The 20,218-nt window shown below is 63.1% G+C and overlaps 1 protein-coding gene across 2 annotated transcripts; it reads left to right on the forward strand.

Annotated features, from left to right (window-relative positions):
* Positions 1-43: 43 nt before the first annotated feature.
* On the forward strand, positions 44-19,694 carry Pias4 (protein inhibitor of activated STAT 4). Of its 2 annotated transcripts, none has more exons than XM_078033742.1 (11): positions 44-194; positions 4,063-4,489; positions 12,946-13,030; positions 14,095-14,136; positions 14,318-14,408; positions 14,489-14,617; positions 14,691-14,796; positions 15,760-15,833; positions 16,002-16,162; positions 18,115-18,245; positions 18,371-19,694. In XM_078033742.1, the coding sequence occupies exons 1-11, from the start codon at positions 168-170 to the stop codon at positions 18,631-18,633; spliced, it is 1,536 nt and encodes a 511-aa protein (XP_077889868.1). In that variant the 5' UTR covers positions 44-167; the 3' UTR covers positions 18,634-19,694. The 2 variants fall into 2 exon arrangements, with proteins under 2 accessions (XP_077889868.1, XP_077889873.1); XM_078033747.1 differs by having other exon boundaries at positions 84-194; positions 4,099-4,489.
* Positions 19,695-20,218: the final 524 nt, after the last annotated feature.

Genomic DNA, 20,218 nt, shown 5'->3' on the forward strand with positions numbered 1-20,218 from the left:
CTCGGGCGGCGGCCGCGCGCGCGTGCGCACTACACTGCGGCGCGCGCCCTGGGGAGGAGCGCGCGCCGGTGCTAATTGGCCGGGGAGGCGGCCCCGCCCGCGAGTGGCGGGCGGTCACGTGACGCGACGGCTGGGGGCTCCCGGCGCGGGGGACGCTGGTGGCCAAGATGGCGGCAGAGCTGGTGGAGGCCAAAGTGAGTGAGTGGCGGCGGCGCTGGCCGGGCTGTGCGGGCGGCGGGGCGGGGGCTGGGCGGCGGGCCGAGGTCTGCGCCTTCCGCTCGGGGCCGCGCGGCGCGGCCCGCCCAAGGCTGCCCTTCCGGGCCCCGTCGGCCCCGGGCGCAGAGTGCGGGCGGGGGGCGGGGAGGCCGGGGGCGGGGCCCCCTGCCCCGGCCGCGGTGTTCCCGCCGGTCGGTCCGCCGCTGGAGGCAGGGTCGGGTCGGCCGACCCCAGCGGCGAGGGTCCCGGCGTTCCTGCGCACCGGGAAGGCCGCGCCTCCCCGCTGCAGGCTCAGTCCCCGCGGACAGCGGGGCGGGTGGGCACCCCGCGCCCCAGCAGGGCTCCGGGCTCTCGGCCGTGGGTAGTTTCTGTCTGCTCGCACCGAGAGCTTGTAAACGGGTCTCATCTCCCCGGCGTGCAGCCCAGCCTGGGGTCGGTGACTCCCTGCTCAGAGTGTCCCCGGACCTCCGAAGTGGTGTTCTGTCACCCCTGTCAGCACCTGGGTGGCTGAGCCAGGGTCCGAAACTAGCCCACACCGCATACGTCCTCGCGGCGTCTGCGCCGCGAGTTCGGTTTGGAACCTCAGCCTCAGAGTGAACCCCAGAGCCCCGCCCCCTCGTGACACCTGGGGGACACTGGGCCCACCCTTTGCCCTCCCCATCGAGTGGAGCGCTGACCCGTTCTTGCTCAGAGGTCTTCCGAAGTCCTCTTCAGCCTTGGATCCTGAGCTCTGCCTTCTGACTGACTCTGGGGAGCGCACATTTCCGCACTCCTGAACCAGGTGCTGTCCTAGAGGTAATCTTCAGACTCCCCTCTCCAGTAAGTCCGCTTGTTAGATCAGACTCCCTCTTCCTTGCTCAGGCCCAGAGCCCTTATGTCCTTGCTCTGACTTCCCTTTTTTGCTTGTTCTCTTATATTGATCTTTGGAGGGTCTCCAACTGGTTCCAGGATAGATCTCTTTAGGCTCTCACTCTGTGCCCCATTCTCTGGTCTAGGGTCAGTGTTCTGTAACTGCTTTTTCCGTCTCCTAGCTTGGGACCTCATTTAACATCTCCATCCCTGGGACCCAGGTGGGGGGCCAGCATCCTTGTGTCTGATCCTTGCTTCAGAATTGTGCCCAAGACCACTGCTCCTTGGGAGCTGGGGATACCAGCCTTTGGTCTTCCCTCCCTCTGGTCAGTGCACCTGTCAGTGCATTTTCCTCCTCACTCCTCCCTTTCCTTGCTTCCATCCTTCTCTGCCCACTGGGAGCCAAAAGGCAACCCTCAGGCTCTGTGATAATAGGGTATACCGCCCCCCCAGAGTACTCCCCCAGACCCATACCATACACACTTCCTCTCGGGGGGGTTTTGGGAAGTAGAGATCTGCCCTGAAGATGAGGAGGTCTGAACTCTGGACCCCAACGCACTTTGGCGGAGGGGCTGGGGCTGCATTCTTACATCTTCCAGGGCCTTGAAATACAATATGATGAACTCTGCTTGATCCTCTGGTGGCCGGGCCCCCCCATCCCAATTAAGCCAAGGTGACCCTTCTTTCAAGTTCTCTAAGCCCTGAGCCTCTGTTGAGGGGAGTTTGGGGCTGCAGCATAACTTCCCAGGCCCTAGGCACCTCTGTCTCTTGGGGTCTCTTGCTACTATCTCAAATACCTTAAGTGTCATTGAAAAGCATCCCTTTTTCAGGAGCTTTCTCTAGCTCATCGTGTGAATGGCTGGAGATTTTGTTGTTTGGTGTGCATAAGGGCTGCTCCAAGGGGAGGATGTGGGGACTTATTGGTAAATAAGTCTAAGCCTTCACTTGAGGCCCCAAAGAAGGCTTGAGGGTGGGGTCTGCGGTGTTGGTACACATGTGCGTTTTCATGGAGGGGGCCTTACCCCCACACACACCCAAGGCTCAGAGGAGCCCATGCTGCAGAGGCCAGGTGCCGTTGCTTTGTCTTGGCTGATGTGTCCCCATGTGGTTCCTAAACAAGTCGAGAGTTGAAACTGTGCTGGCTCCCGGGGCCTGGCACTGTTTATAAACACAGTTCTGACAGGCAGGCGGATCCGGATGAAGCTGGGCAGGAAGTGATCTTGGAGTGTTCCAGGCTTCTTCCTGAATATTTGTCTCCCCTGGCTCCCTCTACAGCCCCCCTCCTCAGTGTCAAGGGCAGGTTTCTTGGTGGCAGCAGCTGCGGAGAAATTTGAGTCGAGAGCATATGGCAGGAGAGGGGTGTGCTGGATGCTCACTGGGCTTGGGATGTCCAGCTTGGTTGGAGAGGCTGGACCTTGGTGGACAGGGGCTCCAGTGGATAATGTCAGCAGGGCTGTGGGCTTTTGGCTGATCACCAGGGTCAGCGCTCACCTGTCAGCACCTCCCCTCCTTTCTAAGGGCTTGGGTCTCTTCCAGGAGACACATTTTGTCTGCGAGTCTTTTTCTTACTGCACAAGGTAGGAAGTCAGTCCCAAGGTAGGGGGCCAGCAGGCTTCTGCTTACAGGGCTGCGTCAACCTCCTGCCTCACTCTTAAGTGGCCAAAGACTGGCTGCAGAGGCCTTTGACACCCAGGCCTCTCTGTGAACACCTGGTGGGGCTCTGGAAGCTCCTACTTCTGCTGTCCCAGGCAGGTGTCTGTGGCTGCAGGCTCCTGTGAGCATGAGGCCCCTTGTGCCAGCCTCCCGACCAGTCTTGTTGCACATGCTGTTTGCCTTCCCCAGAGGTTTTCCTTCCTCCACATCTTATCTATCCCAGGCTGGTTTAAGGGCTCAGCAGGTGATCCCTGGCCCATCCCTTGAGGACACTTGGCTTGCATCCCTCTCAGGGAGTCCTCACCGCCTTTGGTGGCCGGCTCTTGAGAAAGAGTACCCCAAGAGCCAGCAGGTCAGACACTGGGACCTGTGGAGCTCTGTTTGATTTAGCCAGAGAGACCTGGACAGGAAGTCAGTGCCGGATCCTGCCTATCCCCCTTCCTGACTGTGGCACCAGGCATGAGACTGTGTGGCTACTGGGCCCCTCAGCAGCCTTCAGCCAGTGCCCGTGACTGTGGACATGTATGGCCGTCATGACTGGGAGCTCCTGACCTGGAGCAGGTGGAGACCAGGATCTGCTTAGCACCCTGCTGGGCCCAGAGTGCCCCCCCATGGGACAACTTGGCCCAGTGCCCACAACACCCAGAGGAGTCCCTGCCTCATCAGTACCCAGCTGTGTCAGTGCCAGTGGGGAGGAAGCATCAGAGAGGAGCCATCCCCTGCCTCAGTGAGGCCTTGATCCCCATGCCACCCCTGGGGGCACTCCTGCTCCCCTGGCAGGGCTGTTCTAAGGCTCAGAGCGAAGCGTGAGGGGTGTGCGGCTGTCCTGCAGGTGACAGCAGTAAGTAGCTGTGGCTGCGCTCTTCCACGCCAGGCAGCGTGTTTGTGGCTGAGGCCGGGTGAGCACTCGCCCCACCGGGTGCTTTGTGTGGGTTGCCTCACCTGGCCCCTCCCAGGGTCCCCACTAGGTGCAGATTGTTATCTTGGCCCATGAAGAAGAGAGTGGAGACTCAGGAGAGGTTGTCAGTGTTTGCTGGCCAGGAGCTGGCAGGGGCCGTTTCCCATGGCAGGATGAATCCCAGTTCCTGTCTGGGGTGCTTTCAGACTTGAAGAGGGCGCCTGAACTAGACTGTGGGGGTGGGGAGCCGGCGCTCTGCCACAGTGGTGCCGCCTAGGAGTTTTGGGGGGGGCGGTGGGGGAGGGTGAGCTGGCAGCCCACAGAAGCTGCCAGTCCTGGGGGGGTGTGACTTTGCAGCAGTCCTGGTTTCCAGTCCCCGCCGCATGACGCCCCTGATGTCGCCAGCTCTGGCCTCTGAGAGCATGTGTGTGGTTGCTCTTCTTCAGAACATGGTGATGAGTTTCCGAGTCTCCGACCTCCAGATGCTGCTGGGATTCGTGGGCCGCAGCAAGAGCGGGCTGAAGCACGAGCTCGTCACCAGGGCCCTGCAGCTGGTGCAGTTCGACTGCAGCCCCGAGCTGTTCAAGAAGATCAAAGAGCTGTACGAGACCCGCTACGCCAAGAAGAGCGCAGAGCCGGGCCCGCAGCCCCACCGGCCCCTGGACCCGCTGACCATGCACTCGGCCTACGACCGGGCCAGCACAGTGCCCAGGACTCCCCTGTCGGGCCCCAACATTGACTACCCTGTTCTCTACGGGAAGTACTTAAACGGACTCGGACGTTTGCCCACCAAGACCCTCAAACCAGAAGTCCGCCTGGTGAAGCTGCCCTTCTTTAACATGCTGGACGAGCTGCTGAAGCCCACCGAGCTAGGTGAGTGGCGCCTCCCGACTTGGCACCCTCCAGCCACACAGCCCGCCTCACACGTGACCGTGGCGTGGCCAGTGGGGAGGGACCTGGGGCTTTCCTTCCCAGGCAGCGAGGGGATTGCCTCTGACTGTTGTTGTCCTGTAGCAGATTGCCCTCAAGCCTAGCACTTAAATGACAGATGTCAATCAGCTGTCAGTCCCTGGAAGCACAGCCTGAGCCTGTTGTCAGGAGCTCCCGGTGCCAGGGCTGCCTCATCTGAAGGCTTGGCCAGGGCTGAGGGAGCCGCTTCTGCAAGTGGTCTCCCACAGGCCTGGGTCCCTTGCCATGGTGCCCTGTGGCCCCTGAGCGGGCTGCCTGGGTGTCCTCCGAGCACGGTGGCTTGCTTGTCCTAGAGCTTGTGTTCTCAGGGAGAGAGGAGAAATGGAGGGAGAGCCAGGACACTCATGTGTAAAGGCAAGGCTGAGCTAGAAACCACGGCGGTACGTCTGTGTGTGTGTCAGTCAGACAGACAGACAGATACTGGGTCTTGTGGTGCTGCTTAGGCTGGCCTTGAACTTGTGAGCTCAAGTGATCCTGCTGCCTTGGCTTCCCAGGTAGCTGGGCTTGCAGGTGCGCGTCTGCACGCCTGACTGCCACACTCTGCTTGATAACGATCTCCGACGGGCCACACCTTCACTCTGGCCGTGCTCTGTTGCTCACGTGGGTGCTTCTGGTACAGCGTGGCAGGCTTCATGTGCCGAGTCCTTGTGGAAAAGGGGCTGAAGAGCTGTGTCTGACCTGCTCCCTTCCTCCAAAGGCTCTTGTCTCAGGCACCAGCCTCAGGACTAGTCTTTGACAGCCCCTTGGGCCAAGGTGAGGCTAGGCTTCCATATACTTCTCTGAGGCTGGACAGTCAGGTGGAGGAGACCAGCAGGGCTCCAAGGTCCTCTTGTTTATTCACTCCCCATCATTGACATCAGGATCTCACTGTACCTAGCTATAGACAGGCCCGTGACCTTGCTGCCTATTCTGAAGGCTTGGCCAGGGCTGGTCAGGATGGTGTAGGCACGCCCTGGGCCCTCCCGGAAGCCTCATGCATACAGGCCAAACATGGGTGTTGACCCTGGGCTCAGCCAGTCGCTGGCCTGGGCTCAGGGCTGAGGAGGCCTGGACAGCCCCAGGCTCATGGGCGGGCAGAGCATCCAGCCTCCCAGGCCCCCCAATTGGGAGGGGAGTATAAGGGGCCTTTGCTGGACCCCTGTCCAGGTGCTCAGACTTTACCAGGCTCCTGAGCATGCCGGGAGACCCCCACCCTTTGTCTCTCCCACTTGCCTCCATCTCCCATCCAGTTTGTTAGTTCCTATAAGTAATGGAGAATGATGGGTGGGGTCCCAGTGCAGTGCCAGGCGCAGGGCATGCAGCTAGCAGGAATGCAGGCGTTCTTTCTAGCACCCCACTTAGGGTTGCAGGGTCCCTATCCTGTGACCTGCTCCAAGGGCCCTACTGCCATCTCTGCCCTTTCCAGTCAGCCCTTATGTCCTCACAGAGTCTGTACCTGCCTGTTGCAGGTGGGCAGCAGGGGCCACGCCTCCTGGCTTCCTGGCTGCAGCTCAGAACCCCTCTTCATCCACCCTGCTGACCCAGCATCCTGCCTGGCCACCAGTGAGGACCAGGGGCCCCTGTCGGGCATGCACATTTCAGCTCTAGCCAGACCCCTCCCCTGCTCTGGAGCCAGGAGGGGGTGCAGGCCGCATCTCCCTCCCACTGACCACCCTTGGACCTCCTGTCCTGGTGGGACTGGGTGGGAGGGACTCTGGTCCCTGATGGGGTTTCAGGAAGTGAAGGGAGGAAGGGCAGCCTTGACCTCAGCAGTCCACTGAGGCCTCATGCTCCGGCAGAGTCTTTTGGGAAGTAGGTTGGCCCAGGAGCACCTGTCCAGAGTCACGGGTGCATTGGAGACCAGTGTCCTCCAAGTTTGTGCTGCTGGCCCCTGGCCAAGCCCACTCTGGGTGCTGGCAGCCATCTCCCTGGGGTTCTGGGAGAGCTGGACGGTTCTGAAGGTCAAAGTGGCGTCTTGAACCCCAGAGGTCTCCAGAATGACTTGAGCAACAGGGAGGCTGGGTCCCCCAGCCTGGGTGCTGAGGGGACGGGCTGGAGGGGACTTTGAACCTGAGTATCCAGCCTCATCTCCTGCTGGCTTGTGGGCTTGCTTCCTGCAGGCTGCCGCCCCACAATGCATTGCTGTGCCCCTGTCCCCCCAGATCTGGTCACCTGATCTCCAGGAGAGCCCCCTCCCCTGTCTCCACCAGGAGCATTCTGCTCTTGCTCAGAACAAAGAGGCCGACCCGCCCTGCCTTCCTCCCCAGAGTTCCCTGTGTGCTCCAGTCTGGGGGAGCCTCTCCCAGCAGAGCGCACTGCCTCCCCGGGACCCCATGCCTGTGCACGTAGGTGCCATGGCAGAGTCTGGATCCAAGGCGGTGCTCCCTCAGTTCCAGAACCCACAGTTCTGTGTCCCAGCCCCCAGCCTTCCATGGTTTGCCCGCTTCTAGAGGCCCAGCTCTGCCAGCTTCTCTTTCCCCTTGCCCCGGCCACGACCCACCAACCAAAACAAGACCCACACGCCCAAGTGGACTCCCCCAGTAGAGCTGCGGCTGGCTCTGGGCTGCAGGCTGCACCGGGCGGGCGGATGGGAGCCATAAATCACCTCGAGTGGAATGCTGGGTGGGGGAGGGGTGGGCGCTGGTGCAGACCAGGAGCTGGGAGGGCTGGGAGGCAGATGGGTGGCTCCATGGGGTGTGGGACTGGTGCCTCCAAAGGTCAGGAGACTTGCCCAAGGTCACACAGCCCGCTCCATCCGCTCCGTCCTCCGTGTCCTGACCTCATTCCCAGCAGATTGGACTTTGCACTGCCTCCTAGGAGGTCAGGTTTGGAACCCTGCCCTCAGCAAGGGGGGCCTGGGCAGGTGAGCCTAGGCAGAAGGCCATTGATGACCTCAGCAGAGAAGGGCCAGGCAGTACCAGGGGCCCAGACCCTCCTCCCAGAGCGTGCCCAAGAGGCGCCCTCATGAGACCAGGGCAGAGGAGGGAAATTCACTGCCACCAGAGCTGCTGGCTCCTGGCGTCCTGAGGCAGCACTGCAGCCCACCACGGGCGGGTGAGTGGCCCCTGGGTTGTCCCCAGGGTCAGCGTCACTGATGGCTAGGGGCTCTGGTCTGGTGCTGCTGTGTTGTGGAGGGCACACGTGTGCCCTTTTCTGGGCTCTTAGGCCCTTTGGCCAGCACTGCCCTGATGCCAGACACGGTGCTGGTATCTCCTTGCCCTGGTGCCGCCCAGCAGGCACTAGAGGGGACTGGGGTGTGGCTGTCCTCGTGGGGGGTGGGCTGGGGGCTGTTGTGGGGGAGCTGGCAGGAGGGCTTCCTGGAAGAGGTGGTATTCCAGCCTAGACCTCAGGCGGAGGAATTGGCCAGGCATAGAGGGGCCAGGGCGCGGACTCCAGACAGAAGACCAAGGAGAGCAGGGGCCTGGCGTCTAGAGGGCTCCCTCACAGGACTGAGTGGAGGCCATTGTGGCCCAAGGGTGGGGTGCCCCAGGAGGAGGGACAGTTTCCTGAACCCCCAGGAATGGTGGGCTGGGGAGGAGTGGAGGCTGGCGGGTCTGGGGGCTGCAGACCTTGTGGGGCCTGGTGCACTCTTCTGGGTCTCCTGTCTGTCTGGGCTTTGTTTATTTTGTTTTTACTTTTTGCTGCTGCTCTGGAGGTTGAATACCACGGCACTTTCTCCTGAGCTACTTCCCCATTCTTTACGATTTTATTTTTGGTTTTGAGACAGGACAGGGTCTTGGTGAGTTGCTAAAGCCTTGCTAACCTGCCGGGGATGTCCTCAAGCCCGCATTGTCGTGTCCCGTCCCGTCCCGTCCCCCCCCCCCCCCCCCCCGCAGTCGCTGGCCTTGTAGTGTGTGCCACCATGCCCGGCTGGTCTCTCTTTTTTTTAAGGAGGGGTAACGAAGGCTTGAACTTAGGGGCACTCAACCACTGAGCCACATCCCCTGTTTTGGATTTTATTTAGAGACGGGGTCTCACCACGTTGCTTGTTAGTGCCTTGCCATCGTTGAGGCTGCCTTTGAACTCTGGATCCTCCTGCCTTAGCCCCCCAAACTGCGGGCATTACAGGCAAGGGTCACCACACCAGGCTGGTCTCATGTAATTTTTCTAGTTGTAGGTGGATGCAATACCGTTATTGTATTTATTTATTTTTATGTGGTGCTGAGAATTCTACCCAGTGCCTCACACATGCTGGGCAAGTGCTCTACTACTGAGCCACAATCCCAGCCCATGGTCTCATTTTTTTTTTTCTTTTCAAGAGAGAGAATTTTAATATTTATTTTTTAGTTCTCGGCGGACACAACATCTTTGTTGGTATGTGGTGGGGATCGAACCCGGGCCGCACGCATGCCAGGCGAGCGCGCTACCGCTTGAGCCACATCCCCAGCCCATGGTCTCATTTTTGAACATTTTTTCTTCTTTTTTTAATGGTACTGAACTTAACCCAGGGCACTTAACCACTGAGCCACATTCCGAGCCCTTTTTATTTTTGTTTTGAGTCGGAGTCTTACTAAATTGCTGAGGCTGATCTTGAACTTGTGATCCTCTTGCCTCAGCCTCCTGAGTTGCCAGGATTATAGGCCAGTGCCACCATGCTCTGCTTAATGTCTTTTTTTTTTTTTTTTTAGTTGTAGATGAACACAATACGTTTATGAATTTAAATATTTATTTTTATGTGGTGCTAAGAATGGAACCTAGGGCTGGGGGGGCGGCTAGCGCAGGCTGGGGGCACAGGCTGGGGGCACAGGCAGGGCACTGCACAGGCAAAGATGCAAAGCTGAGCAGCATCCAGGGCCACGTGCTGGAGCCGGCTGCCAGTTACCTAGCAGCCCCAGCACCAGGCTGGGTGTGGAAGCCAGGGTTCAGGGTTAAAACCCCCAGGCCCTAGTGGGGGTTAGATGCAGCCCCCGCCTGGCGCTGTCCAGCCTGGCCACAGTGCTGGGCTGAGCCTCTGGTGCTGCCCACCGACAGACCCTGTCCTGGTTTTGCCTGGGGTGCTGTCCAGGACCTGCTTGGCACCCTGGGGTCTCTGGCGAGGGGAGCGTCCTGCTGGGCAGGGCCGAGAGTAGCCGGCAGTGTGGAGGCCCACGGAGAGGTCTGGTGGGAGCCGAGGAGCCTGTGTGTGTGCAGCGGGTGGGTGCCTCAGCCTGGGAGCGGGGCCTCGGGGAGGGAGACGCCTGTCTGATTGGGTATTTGATCGTAGGCTGCCTCCCTCAGCTTGTGTGATGCCGCACGTACTCACTGCAGAGTCCAGGCCCTGCAAGGGATCTGCCTGCTATAATCCAGCCGCCCGAGAGGCCCAGGTGTGGGCTGCTGCCGCCCCGCTCTCCCTGAGCATCTGCCGGGCATTAAACATTCATCAGAGTAGGCTCCAGGCCCTGCGCCTGCCACCAGGCGCCTGATGGCTGTGGGATCCTGGGTCCAGCTGGTCCAGGGTCCCTCCACCTCCCTCCGTTCCTGGGCCATGAGGGGTGGGCTGTGTGTGACCCTCGGGCTGAGCACCTGCTGCTCGCTGCCCTGCTCGTGCCCTCTGGCTCTTTGGAGTCCGGGCAACCAGTGCTTTCTGGTTCCTCAGAACCACCTTGATGAGGTGCCTGTGTGTGACGCCCCCCGACACCCGCCGTGTGCCCACACACACCAGCGTCGCCTGTGGACCTGGTGCCAATGTGGGCCTACAAGGGAGAGCAGGAGGTCTGTGGGGAGGTCGGTCAGTTCCCAGGAGGTCAAGGTTGTGAAGAAAAGCCAGGCGTGGCGGTTGCAGGTTTTCAATGAGGGCCTCAGGGAAGCATTTTATTCCGTGGCGATTGTGCAAGGGAAGACAGGGCCATGGAGGTAGTTGTGGGAGGAATGTTCCAGAAGAGAGACCAGTAAGTGCAAAGGCCCTGAGGCAGGATGTCTTTAGCTGATGGGGTCCTGAGGAGGAGACTGGGTGGCTGGGCCCGTGGTCCCTGTGGACAGGGGCCTCCTGGAGTGGTTTGGGCCTGAGGAATGAGGGGGAGTGGCAGTGGGAACAGGGTAGGTGGGGGGTTGAGTGGCCGGGAGCTCCCCATCTGCAGCTCTTGGTGAGAGTTCAGGGCTCTGATCGGAGCCAGGGAAGGCAGCCCGAGGGCCCGGCCTCCGGGTGCCTGCGGTGTTTGGGAACAGCCTCCGGGACTGGCCAAGGGAGGGGTATGTAGCAGGATGGGGAGGAGGGGACTTGGCCCTGGACGCCGGGCAGTGTGTCCTTGCTTCTGACCAGTGTGGGCCGAGGCACACAGTTTTAGAGGAGACACCAGCCTTTCTGGACGGGGCTGTCACAGCCCAGGTGACAACTCACCTCTGCCGGCTGCTGGGAGCAGCATCAGGACCTGGGCCAGCGGTACAGCGGAAGGGGTGTGCAGGGCCCACCCCAGGCCCTGAGCCAGCCAGAAGTGGCCGCCCTCAGGGAAGGGCGGGTGCTGTGCCTGGTGACTGGGCTCCCAGGCCTTTCTCACTACTCTAAGCCGCCTTCGGGGGACCGGCCCTCCTCTCCTGCTTTCCCGGAGCAGCTGCAGGGTGGGGGTGGCCTTTTGATCTCCTGCCTGGTCTTCAGGGCCTAGCTCAGGTGTCACCTTGTGAGGCCTCCAGAATAATTGTCCCCCAGGCCCCTGGGCGGATCCAGGCTTGTCTGCAGGTGGCCTGTGTGCACCCCCTTCACAGTCAGGTGGCACTCATCCAGAGACCTGCTAGGCCCTCAGCGAGCAGTCGGGATTGGCTTGCAGCATCATGGCTCACCACAGTCACCTTTGGGCCCTAAACACAGACCCCGTAGTGGTGGGCACCCCAAGAAGCAGACCTGTGAGGAGGCGCAGGCTCCTGGCTCTGGGCCCGAGTTGCTCTTAGGTGGAACGGTGTCCTGTCCCGTGTCATCGAGCCCCATGATCTGGGTTTCAGAAAGTTCTAGGCAGGGTTGGCAGGCCAGAGCCAGTCCCAGTGCAGCCTGAGCGCCCCGGTGCCCGGCTAGCTGTGCCTGGGACCCCGGCTCGCTGTGCCTGGGACCCCCGGCTCGCTGTGCCTGGGACCCCGGCTCGCTGTGGCTGGGACCCCGGCTCGCTGTGCCTGGGACCCCCGGCTCGCTGTGCCTGGGACCCCCGGCTCGCTGTGGCTGGGACCCCGGCTCGCTGTGGCTGGGACCCCGGCTCGCTGTGCCTGGGACCCCCGGCTCGCTGTGGCTGGGACCCCCGGCTCGCTGTGCCTGGGACCCCCGGCTCGCTGTGGCTGGGACCCCGGCTCGCTGTGCCTGGGACCCCCGGCTCGCTGTGCCTGGGACCCCCGGCTCGCCTTGGCCGCCCTGTGGCTGGGACCCTGGGGCTGGGCCTGCAGCTCTGCGTCCCTGCAGAAGGTCTCCGAGGAGCGGTGTTCGGTTTCTGCCCCAGGCCAGGAGCCTCCCCCCCGTGTGTCTGAGGTGGCGCAGGTGGCGCGGTGCCTGTCGAGTGGGAGGCTGCTGGTCGGTTGCTGATGGTGAGAGCCTTGGTCGACGCCATTGTTTTCATTGCTCAATCTGGTGAAAGTGGAGCTTCTGGCTTTGCTCATCTCTCCTGTTTGGTGTTCATTTTTTCTCGAGTATGTTGGTCCTTCCAGTGACTTTGGCTTGGACTTGCCCTTCTTCTTCCAGCTGCTCCTGGAGGAAGCCTGCACCTTTCATCTTACATCTTCTCTGGGCCAGGACCTGTGGCCTGTGCCTGCCATCCAGCTCCTTGGGAGGCTGGGGCTGGAGGATGGCAAGTTCAAGGCCAGCCTGGGAATCTTAGTGAGACTGTCTCAAAACATAAAGAGGACTGGGGGTGTGACTCAGTGGCGGAGCCCTGGTTCCATCCCCAGCCCCGCAAAACAGAAACTGAAATCCACTTCCTCTCCGGGAACTGCTTTGGCTGCGCCTGCGGGTGTTGCTCTGTTGTGTTTCGCACTTGGTTGAAAGGTTCTCTCTGCCCCGTGGCCTTAGCTACAGTGGAGCGTGAAGGACAGCTGTGCCCCCGGCATGGCGCCACCTCTCAGGACCTTCCTGTCCTTGGCCCTAGGAGGTTCTCATGATCTCTAGTGAGGCCCCACATGTGCTCCCACTGTGACCAGCTGCTGTGGTCTTTACAGGCCTGTGGTCCCTGAGTTGGGGCCAGTTTCTGAAAGCATGCAGGGAGCCAGGCCAGGGCCCAGCTGGGTTGTCCTCCCCTCCTCCTGCAAGGGGACAAGATCAAGTTTCCCACACCAGGGGCCCTGGGCAGTCTTGCCACGTTCACAGGACCCCACTGGCTCTGGCTTCCCATTTCCTGTTTCCTGGTCTGGAGAGGGGCTCAGAGACGTGGCTGCATGTGGGTGACTGCATCAGGGTTTGGGGCAGAGGTGGCCCTGACCCCACTTGTCTTCAGTCCCACAGAACAGCGAGAAGCTGCAGGAGAGCCCGTGCATCTTCGCCCTGACGCCCCGGCAGGTGGAGCTGATCCGGAACTCCAGGTGCCCGCCCATCTGCCTGCAGGGCCGCCACGGTGCCCGAGAGCCACATCCCTCACGTCCAGGGCCACGTGCTCAGTGTTGGCACGTACCCTTCAGCTCCAACATGGACTCCTTGTCCCCCTTCACAAGGGACCCAAGATGCTGTGGGCGGGGCTGGGTGGTTCTGTGGGTGTTGTCCTGGGCTGCCAGGTGCTGAACAGCACCCTGGCTCCATCACTTGGCCAGGAGCTCCCCAGTTGTGACACCACGTGTCCCCGGACGTCCCCTCCTATCCCCTGGAGGCAGGGTCAGCCCAGATGAGGCACCTGAGCTATAACAGGTGGAGCAGGGCCCCCGAGAGCTCTCTGAAGCCTTCGCACGTCCAGCTGAGACACAAGCCCCGCTGGGGAGCCCTTGTCAGATGGCGTGTGTCCGGGCACTGCTGGGTGCTCCTCGCCCTGCACCCAGAGGGGTTCCCAGGAGCACCCCATCTATCTTCCAGAGACCAGCAGACACTCAGGACGGGAGGTCACGCTGAGGGCGCACTCAGGCAGAGCCTGTGTGTGTCCCATATGAGGCACTGGGTTCCATTCCCAGCACCACAAGCAAAGACAGGAGAGGTCACTTGGCCAGCTCCTCTGGGGGCCTGTGCAGGGCCAGGGTCACAACCCACGTCTGAGTCCCTGCCTGCTTATGGGTCCAAGGTCCCCCAGCCCCTCATCCTGGCTCTTGAGACTGGTCATAGCTTTTGTCTGGTGCAGTGGCCACAGAGGCTGGGTGGCCTGGCAGAGGTTGGGGACCCACTGAGCCTCCTCTTCCTGGGTTGTGAGCCTCACTGCCACAGCCCCTCCCGCTCAGGCCCCTGCTGCACGCAGCGCCCTGCAGAGCCTGCCCGGGGCATGCGCCCCTCGCCTGGGACGACTCTTCTTCCCAGCGTGGGCCAGGGTGGCTGGTGTCCTCCGGGGAGCCCCTCGGCTGCTGACGTTGGGAGGGTGCCGCTGGCTCCCCAGCAAGATGGGTCCAGCTGGCGGGCGTGCGGGCCCCTCCCCCACTGACCTCCTCTCTCCTTGGCCCGCTCGGTGCAGGGAGCTGCAGCCTGGAGTCAAGGCCGTGCAGGTGGTCCTGAGGTACGTCTGCAGCCGGGCCGCGGCCACCCGCCCTGGCCACGGCCCTCCCACCCTCACCCCGCTGCCATGTCCTCGTCACGCACTGCACCGCTGGCCCCTTGTCCCACCCTCTGACCCCTGTCGTTGTGTGGGGACCAGCAGTGGCTCCCAGCCCCCAGAACAGCTGTCCCCGTTGTTGCAGGATCTGCTACTCGGACGCCAGCTGCCCGCAGGAGGACCAGTACCCGCCCAACATCGCCGTGAAGGTCAACCACAGCTACTGCTCGGTCCCGGTGAGCCGCGGCCCTGCTCGGCAGGGGGGGCGGGGGGGACACCGCTGGCCCAAGTGCCCTGAGCAGCCGTCCTCTTGCAGGGCTACTACCCTTCCAACAAGCCCGGAGTGGAGCCCAAGAGGCCCTGCCGCCCCATCAACCTCACCCACCTCATGTACCTGTCCTCAGCCACCAACCGCATCACCGTCACCTGGGGGAACTACGGCAAGGTGAGCGGCCTCCCCTACCCATCCTGGCCTCCCCCTGGCCTGGCCTGCGGGCTGACCCCTGCCCTCTCCCCAGAGCTACTCGGTGGCCCTGTACCTGGTGCGGCAGCTGACCTCGGCGGAGCTGCTGCAGAGGTTGAGGACCATCGGGGTCAAGCACCCGGAGCTGTGCAAGGCGCTGGGTGAGTGTGGCCGGGGCCGGCGGCCGCCCTGGTACCAGGGACCCTCCTTCCTGGGCATGAGGGGTGGCCTTGGCAGTGTGTGAGCCCAGGCTTAGCAAGTCAGCTTGGGGCTGTGGCACCAGGGAGGCCGGGAGGCCTCTGCACCATGCTACGGCGGGCGGGGGGGTGGGGGAGCAGGCTGCGCCCACAGGGGCCGAGGACTTGGGGCCCTGTTCCCAGGGCCTGTGCCTCAGCGAGCCCTCAGGCTGCCATGGGTGGCTCTGGCCTGGCATTCAGGCAAGGTGGGATCATAGCTGGCGGAGGGTGACGTGCAGGGGACGAGGCTGCTGTTTCCTCCTCCCTGTGCTCACGACGCGTGCTGCTGTTAAGTAATGAAACCTAGAGCACCCAAGAGGCGCTGGGTGCCCCGGCGGGCAGGAGCAGTATGTGCTTCCTGGGTGCCCGCCAGGGGTGCCAAGCACAGGCACTCAGGCTGTGTGGCCTGGAGAAGCTGCTGGTCGTCTCTGGTGGGCATTCTTCACAAGAACAGGCCCAAGCCATCCTGGGGAGGCCTCTCCGTGGGCCTGCCTTGCAGGGCGGGGCTGGGCTGTGCGGTCCTGTCCTTGGAGGGGCAGTTGGGTGGGGCCCAACCACCTGGCCTTGCATTCTGGTGCCTGCTGGAGACACCACAGGTCCCTGGGCTTGCTCAGCCCCTTCCACTAACCCAGTCTCGCAGGTGAGAGGGCAGGACCCTGCCCAGCCCAGATGGACCCTGGGCTCCACCCCAGCTCTCCACATCCCCTGGCCTCCAGCCTCGGAAGGGCCTCTGAGCCTCATTATGTGGAAGCCTCCTTCAGACACTCTTCCCAGCCCAGCCTGGGTCCCCACCAGGGAAGCGTCTTCTAGGAGTGAGCGCGTCCTGTGGGCTGTGACCCAGGCTGCCGTCCCTCCCCTCTGACACTGTCCTCTGTCCCCTCCACGTAGTCAAGGAGAAGCTGCGCCTGGATCCCGACAGCGAGATAGCCACCACCGGTGTGCGGGTCTCCCTCATCTGCCCGGTGAGTGGCTGGCAGGTCCCCGCACTGCTCCCTCCCAGAGCCGTGTGGCCCCGGGCATCCTCCGTCCCCCCAGGTGGCGCTGGTGCAGCTGGTGTGGGGACGAAGGCGGCAGGGCCTGGCTGGGTCCCCTTGGTGCCTGCGGGCCTGCTCACCCGCCCCTCCCCGCAGCTGGTGAAGATGCGGCTCTCGGTGCCCTGCCGGGCAGAGACCTGCGCACACCTGCAGTGCTTCGACGCCGTCTTCTACCTGCAGATGAATGAGAAGAAGCCCACCTGGCTGTGTCCAGTGTGTGACAAGCCAGCTCCCTACGACCAGCTCATCATCGACGGGTAAGGCCCGGAGCCCAGGAGCAGCCAGGTGCCATGCTAGGCAGCCCCTCGTCTCCCTGGGCCCTGCTGTGGGAAGCGTGAAGCCAATGCCGTGGGCAGGGAGGGACGGCCTGGCCCCATGCGAGCAGGTGCTGGAGGCTGTGGTGTGGCCTGGGCTCCTCCCCGTGAGGTGGGCACCTGCTGGGCCAGCATTGAGCCTGCGGGAGTTGGAGGCCCTTTGCAGACAGCACCCTGCCCCTGCGCCCATGGCTGCTGGTCACGCCCTGCCTTCCTGGTGGCACTGGCCAGGGACGGGCCTTTCTGCTGGGTGGGGAGCTTGCCCAGGTCTCAAGGTTCCACACACTGCGCTTAGTTGTCCCTGGCACCTGGGTGGCTCCTGCCAGGCGCTGGCTGCACCCCCCACCTCCCGTCGCCAGAGACACTGGCCGGCAACGGTCCTGGGGTGGACTCCCTTCTGAAGCAGCTGCCCTGCCTCTGACTCTCGTGCTGCCTGTCGCTCTGCGGTGCTGCGGGAGCCCAGGGCCTCACATGCTTGGCAGGCGTCCCCCCCGAGCCCCACCCCAGGATGCCCCTCCACTGACCGGATGAGGACACTGAGCCTCGGGGGACTGCCCCCACCCAGACCCACCACTAACTTGTAGGAGGTTGTCCCAGAGGGACTCAGATCCAGGTCTCACTGGTTCTGAGCCTGAGCCCTTCTTGAAAGGGCCGAGCTGCTACTGGCCTCCAAGTGGAGTGAGGAGGCCCCTGGGACCAGGCCCGTGGGCTGGGCCTGAATGGCCGCTCTGTTCCCAGCCTGGCAGCTGTGCAGCCCGGCACCCGCCCCCCCAGCCGGAGCCGGTGGTTCAGCTCAGAGCAGCCGTGGCCCCGGCTGCAGAGGCCAGCGGGTGGGCAGGTGCTGTGCTTCCCGGAGGGCCTGGTCCCGGCCACCTCAGCCCTGGTGCCGCAGGGCAGCCGGGAGGTTCCTGGGGGGTTCACCTAGTGTCTCCTGTGGCTTTGCTCGTCTGCCCTGGACCTGCCCTCAGGAGCCCTCTGCTGGCAGCTGCTGCTGCGGGAGAGCAGGAGAGGCCATGGGGACCCGGGTGAGGTTGGCAGTGGGGGCCAGCCAGGATGGAAGTGGCCCACTGGCCTTTGCAAGGGTGGCCCTGAGTGGGACAAGCTTCTCCTTTGTGGTTGGGGGCACGGTCGCCAGCGTGCCCTGTGCAGACTTACCCGTGACACGGTGCCCCCTCTGGTGGGGAGACATGCCTCGTGGCCAATAGGTGCTGGGGCAGAACTGGAACCAGAGCCAGCTGTCCAGTCTTGTGACCTCAGGCTCTTGTCCTTGCCACGGCCTCTGTTTCCCTCCTGTGGACGGCAGGAAGTCCCCATGCAGAGGGACCCGTGTACAGTGCACGACCGACAGGCACTGCAGTGTGGGAGCGAGGTGGCCCGTTGTCCCCTGAGCTTCTAAGGGCCTGGAGCCATGTGCGCCCTCCCGAGCCTCAGTGTCCTGTCTGCCTGGAGAGCAGGCCACAAGAGGCTCGGTTCCGACGCTGGCCTCCGCTCTGCTCGTCCTCGTGCGGTCACCTCTCGGCCGTTTCCCCGTCTGTGAAATGGGGCGTCGTGCAGTAGAGGTGGGGGTTGACGGGCCAGTGGCGACCGCCTGGTGGTGCCCAGCCCCAGAGTAGTGCTCTGATATGAGGCCACAGGCCCCCTGGCCACCCTCCAGGGTGACTGGGGACAGCCTCCTGTCTGCAACCTTGGCTGCCAGGCCAGCTGCCTGCCGGCCTCCTGGGGCCACACGTCCAGGCCTGTGCAGAAGGCCCTCCAGTCCTCCACCCTCGAGCCCTTGGGTCCGGTTAGTACAGTCTCGAAACCAGCTCTGCAGAGATGGGTGGGGAGGCGGCGAGCCCGTGAAGGCAGGAGGCCAGGGTGAGGCCTAGCCCAGCATCAGCCCCCCCCTTGCCCAGGCTCCTCTCCAAGATCCTGAGCGAGTGTGAGGACGCCGATGAGATCGAGTACCTGGTGGACGGCTCCTGGTGCCCGATCCGCACCGAGAAGGAGCGGAGCTGCAGCCCCCAGGGCCCCATCCTGGTGCTCGGTGAGTGCCGCGCCCTGCGCCTGTCCTGCGTGGCTGTGGGTGCGGCTGGCCCTGGGCGTGATGGCCGTGGTCCCCTGCTGTGCCTGTCGCAGCCTCCTGAGTGCCCATGTCCCTGTTGCCCACAGGAACCTCAGATGCCAGCGGGCTCCTGCCCACCCCCAGTGTCAACGGCGGCAGCGGTGGCACCCTGGGCAGCGCGAGCAGCGGGGCAGCCTCCGTGGGCAGCGTGGAGAACGGCAAGCCCGGGACCGACGTGGTGGACCTCACGCTGGACAGCTCGTCGTCCTCGGAGGAGGAGGACGAAGAGGAGGACGAGGACGAGGACGAGGAGGGACCCCGGCCCAAGCGCCGCTGCCCCTTCCAGAAGGGCCTGGTTCCGGCCTGCTGACCGGCGGCCACGTGACCTGAAATTTCCCTGGTGCTGACCACGCGGAGGGCGGGCGGCCGGGCGCAGAGGAGCAGCGATTCCTTCTCTTTTCATTGTCCGTTTGTCCTCTCCGCCCTCCCTGGCTCCTGGCACCTGCACCTCTGGACTCTCCTCTCGGGGATTAAAAAAAAGTAAAATGACAAAAAAAAAAAAAAAAAAAAAAAAAAAGCTCAAAAACGAAAAAAAGAAAAAACGAAACCGACAAAAAGACGAACTCTTCCAACAAGGCCGCCCTGCATAGCCCGCTGCGGCCGCCAGGCCCCGGGAGGGCAGGGGCTGCGTGGGAGGGACCCAGGAGCCTGGCCGCGACCATTCCAGCTGGGGCCTGGCCGTGGGGGTGGCGGCCCGGCGACCACCGCAACTGAGCGACATGCGTCTGTCCCCTTGCTTTGCTCTCCGCGATGCGTCCTCCCTGGAGACCCTCGCCGCGCCCACAGCGCTGGGCTCTGAAGCCATGGGTGGGGCGGGCGGGTCGCCGCAGGTGGGTTGTTTTTGAAAGTGCAATAACTTGGTATCTTGAAGCCCTGGCGGTGGCGGTGACCAGCGCCCCCGGGAGGCGGCCCCGGTGCGGCACCGTGTGGCGTGGGGGGGTCAGTTTCTAGCCAGCTACCTCGGTAACTCCAATTCAGGTTCACTTCCCTACGGAACAGCACAGATGTCCACCGCCAGCCCCGCCGCGCCCCGGGCAGGGAGGCCGTGGCGTCCGAGGGCGGCAGGTCTCTTGATTTGGGTTGGTTCCCCTCCCGCCAGGCTCCTGGGCTCCCACTGGCCCCGGGCTCCCTCGCCCACCCCGGAGCCGGCGCCCCCACGCGGCCCCAAGGCAGCGGCAGAGGGTTCCCCCTGCGCTGCGGGCCCTTCCCGCTGCCCTGGTCAGGAGGCAGGGTGGGGCCGCAGCTGGGCGTCAGGACTGCTGTATGAACTCCCGCCGCCCGCGCTGCCACAGCGAGCCGCTGTTTTCTAATATTTGTATTCTAATTTAATTGTTTTTTAAAAATGCAAATAAAACGGTCAAGGTGAAGCCATCGAGGCCTGTGCGGTCTGTGCCCTTTCTGTGTTGGGGGCCTGGGGACACCAAGGGGCCTCTCCCCTCCCCAGGTGCCTGTCCCCTGGGCCAGGAGGCTGGGTGAGGGGTGCCTGCCCAGGCTTCTCGGGGTGGAGAAGGCAGCGGGCCCGCCAGATGCCGTGGTCACCAGGGCAGAGCTGGGACACGGGCAGCAGCCAGTGCTGGCCAGGGTGAGGACCGCGCCCACAGTAGCCACCATGGGAGGGGGGCAGCGGCCCTGAAGAGGACAGGCCAAAGGTCCGAGCACATCCCACGGACGTGAGTTCCACAGGTGGACGCCCAGGCAGTCCATGTGTACACACAGGAGTGTCCTCGGCCAGAGCAGGAGCAAGCTGACGGCTGCAGTGTGGACAGACCTGAGGACTCTGCTCAGTTGGAGCCAGATACACAGGCCACCACGCGTGACCCAATGACAGGACAGAGTCCAAGATGGACGTGGACCCACGGGTGCTGGACTGGGGAGGGATGGGGGAGTGCTCATGG

The sequence above is a fragment of the Ictidomys tridecemlineatus genome, chromosome 2 (genome assembly GCF_052094955.1).
Source record: "Ictidomys tridecemlineatus isolate mIctTri1 chromosome 2, mIctTri1.hap1, whole genome shotgun sequence".
In the NCBI taxonomy this organism is placed as follows: Eukaryota; Metazoa; Chordata; class Mammalia; order Rodentia; family Sciuridae; genus Ictidomys; species Ictidomys tridecemlineatus.

Excerpts from the sequence above, each read along its gene's own strand:
- Pias4 (XM_078033742.1), top strand. The coding sequence starts at position 168 with ATGGCGGCAGAGCTGGTGGAGGCCAAA. Across the intron at positions 14,137-14,317 it reads GCCGTGCAGGTGGTCCTGAG|GATCTGCTACTCGGACGCCA; the intron begins GTACGTCTGCAG and ends CCGTTGTTGCAG. Across the intron at positions 14,797-15,759 it reads GGAGCTGTGCAAGGCGCTGG|TCAAGGAGAAGCTGCGCCTG; the intron begins GTGAGTGTGGCC and ends CCCTCCACGTAG.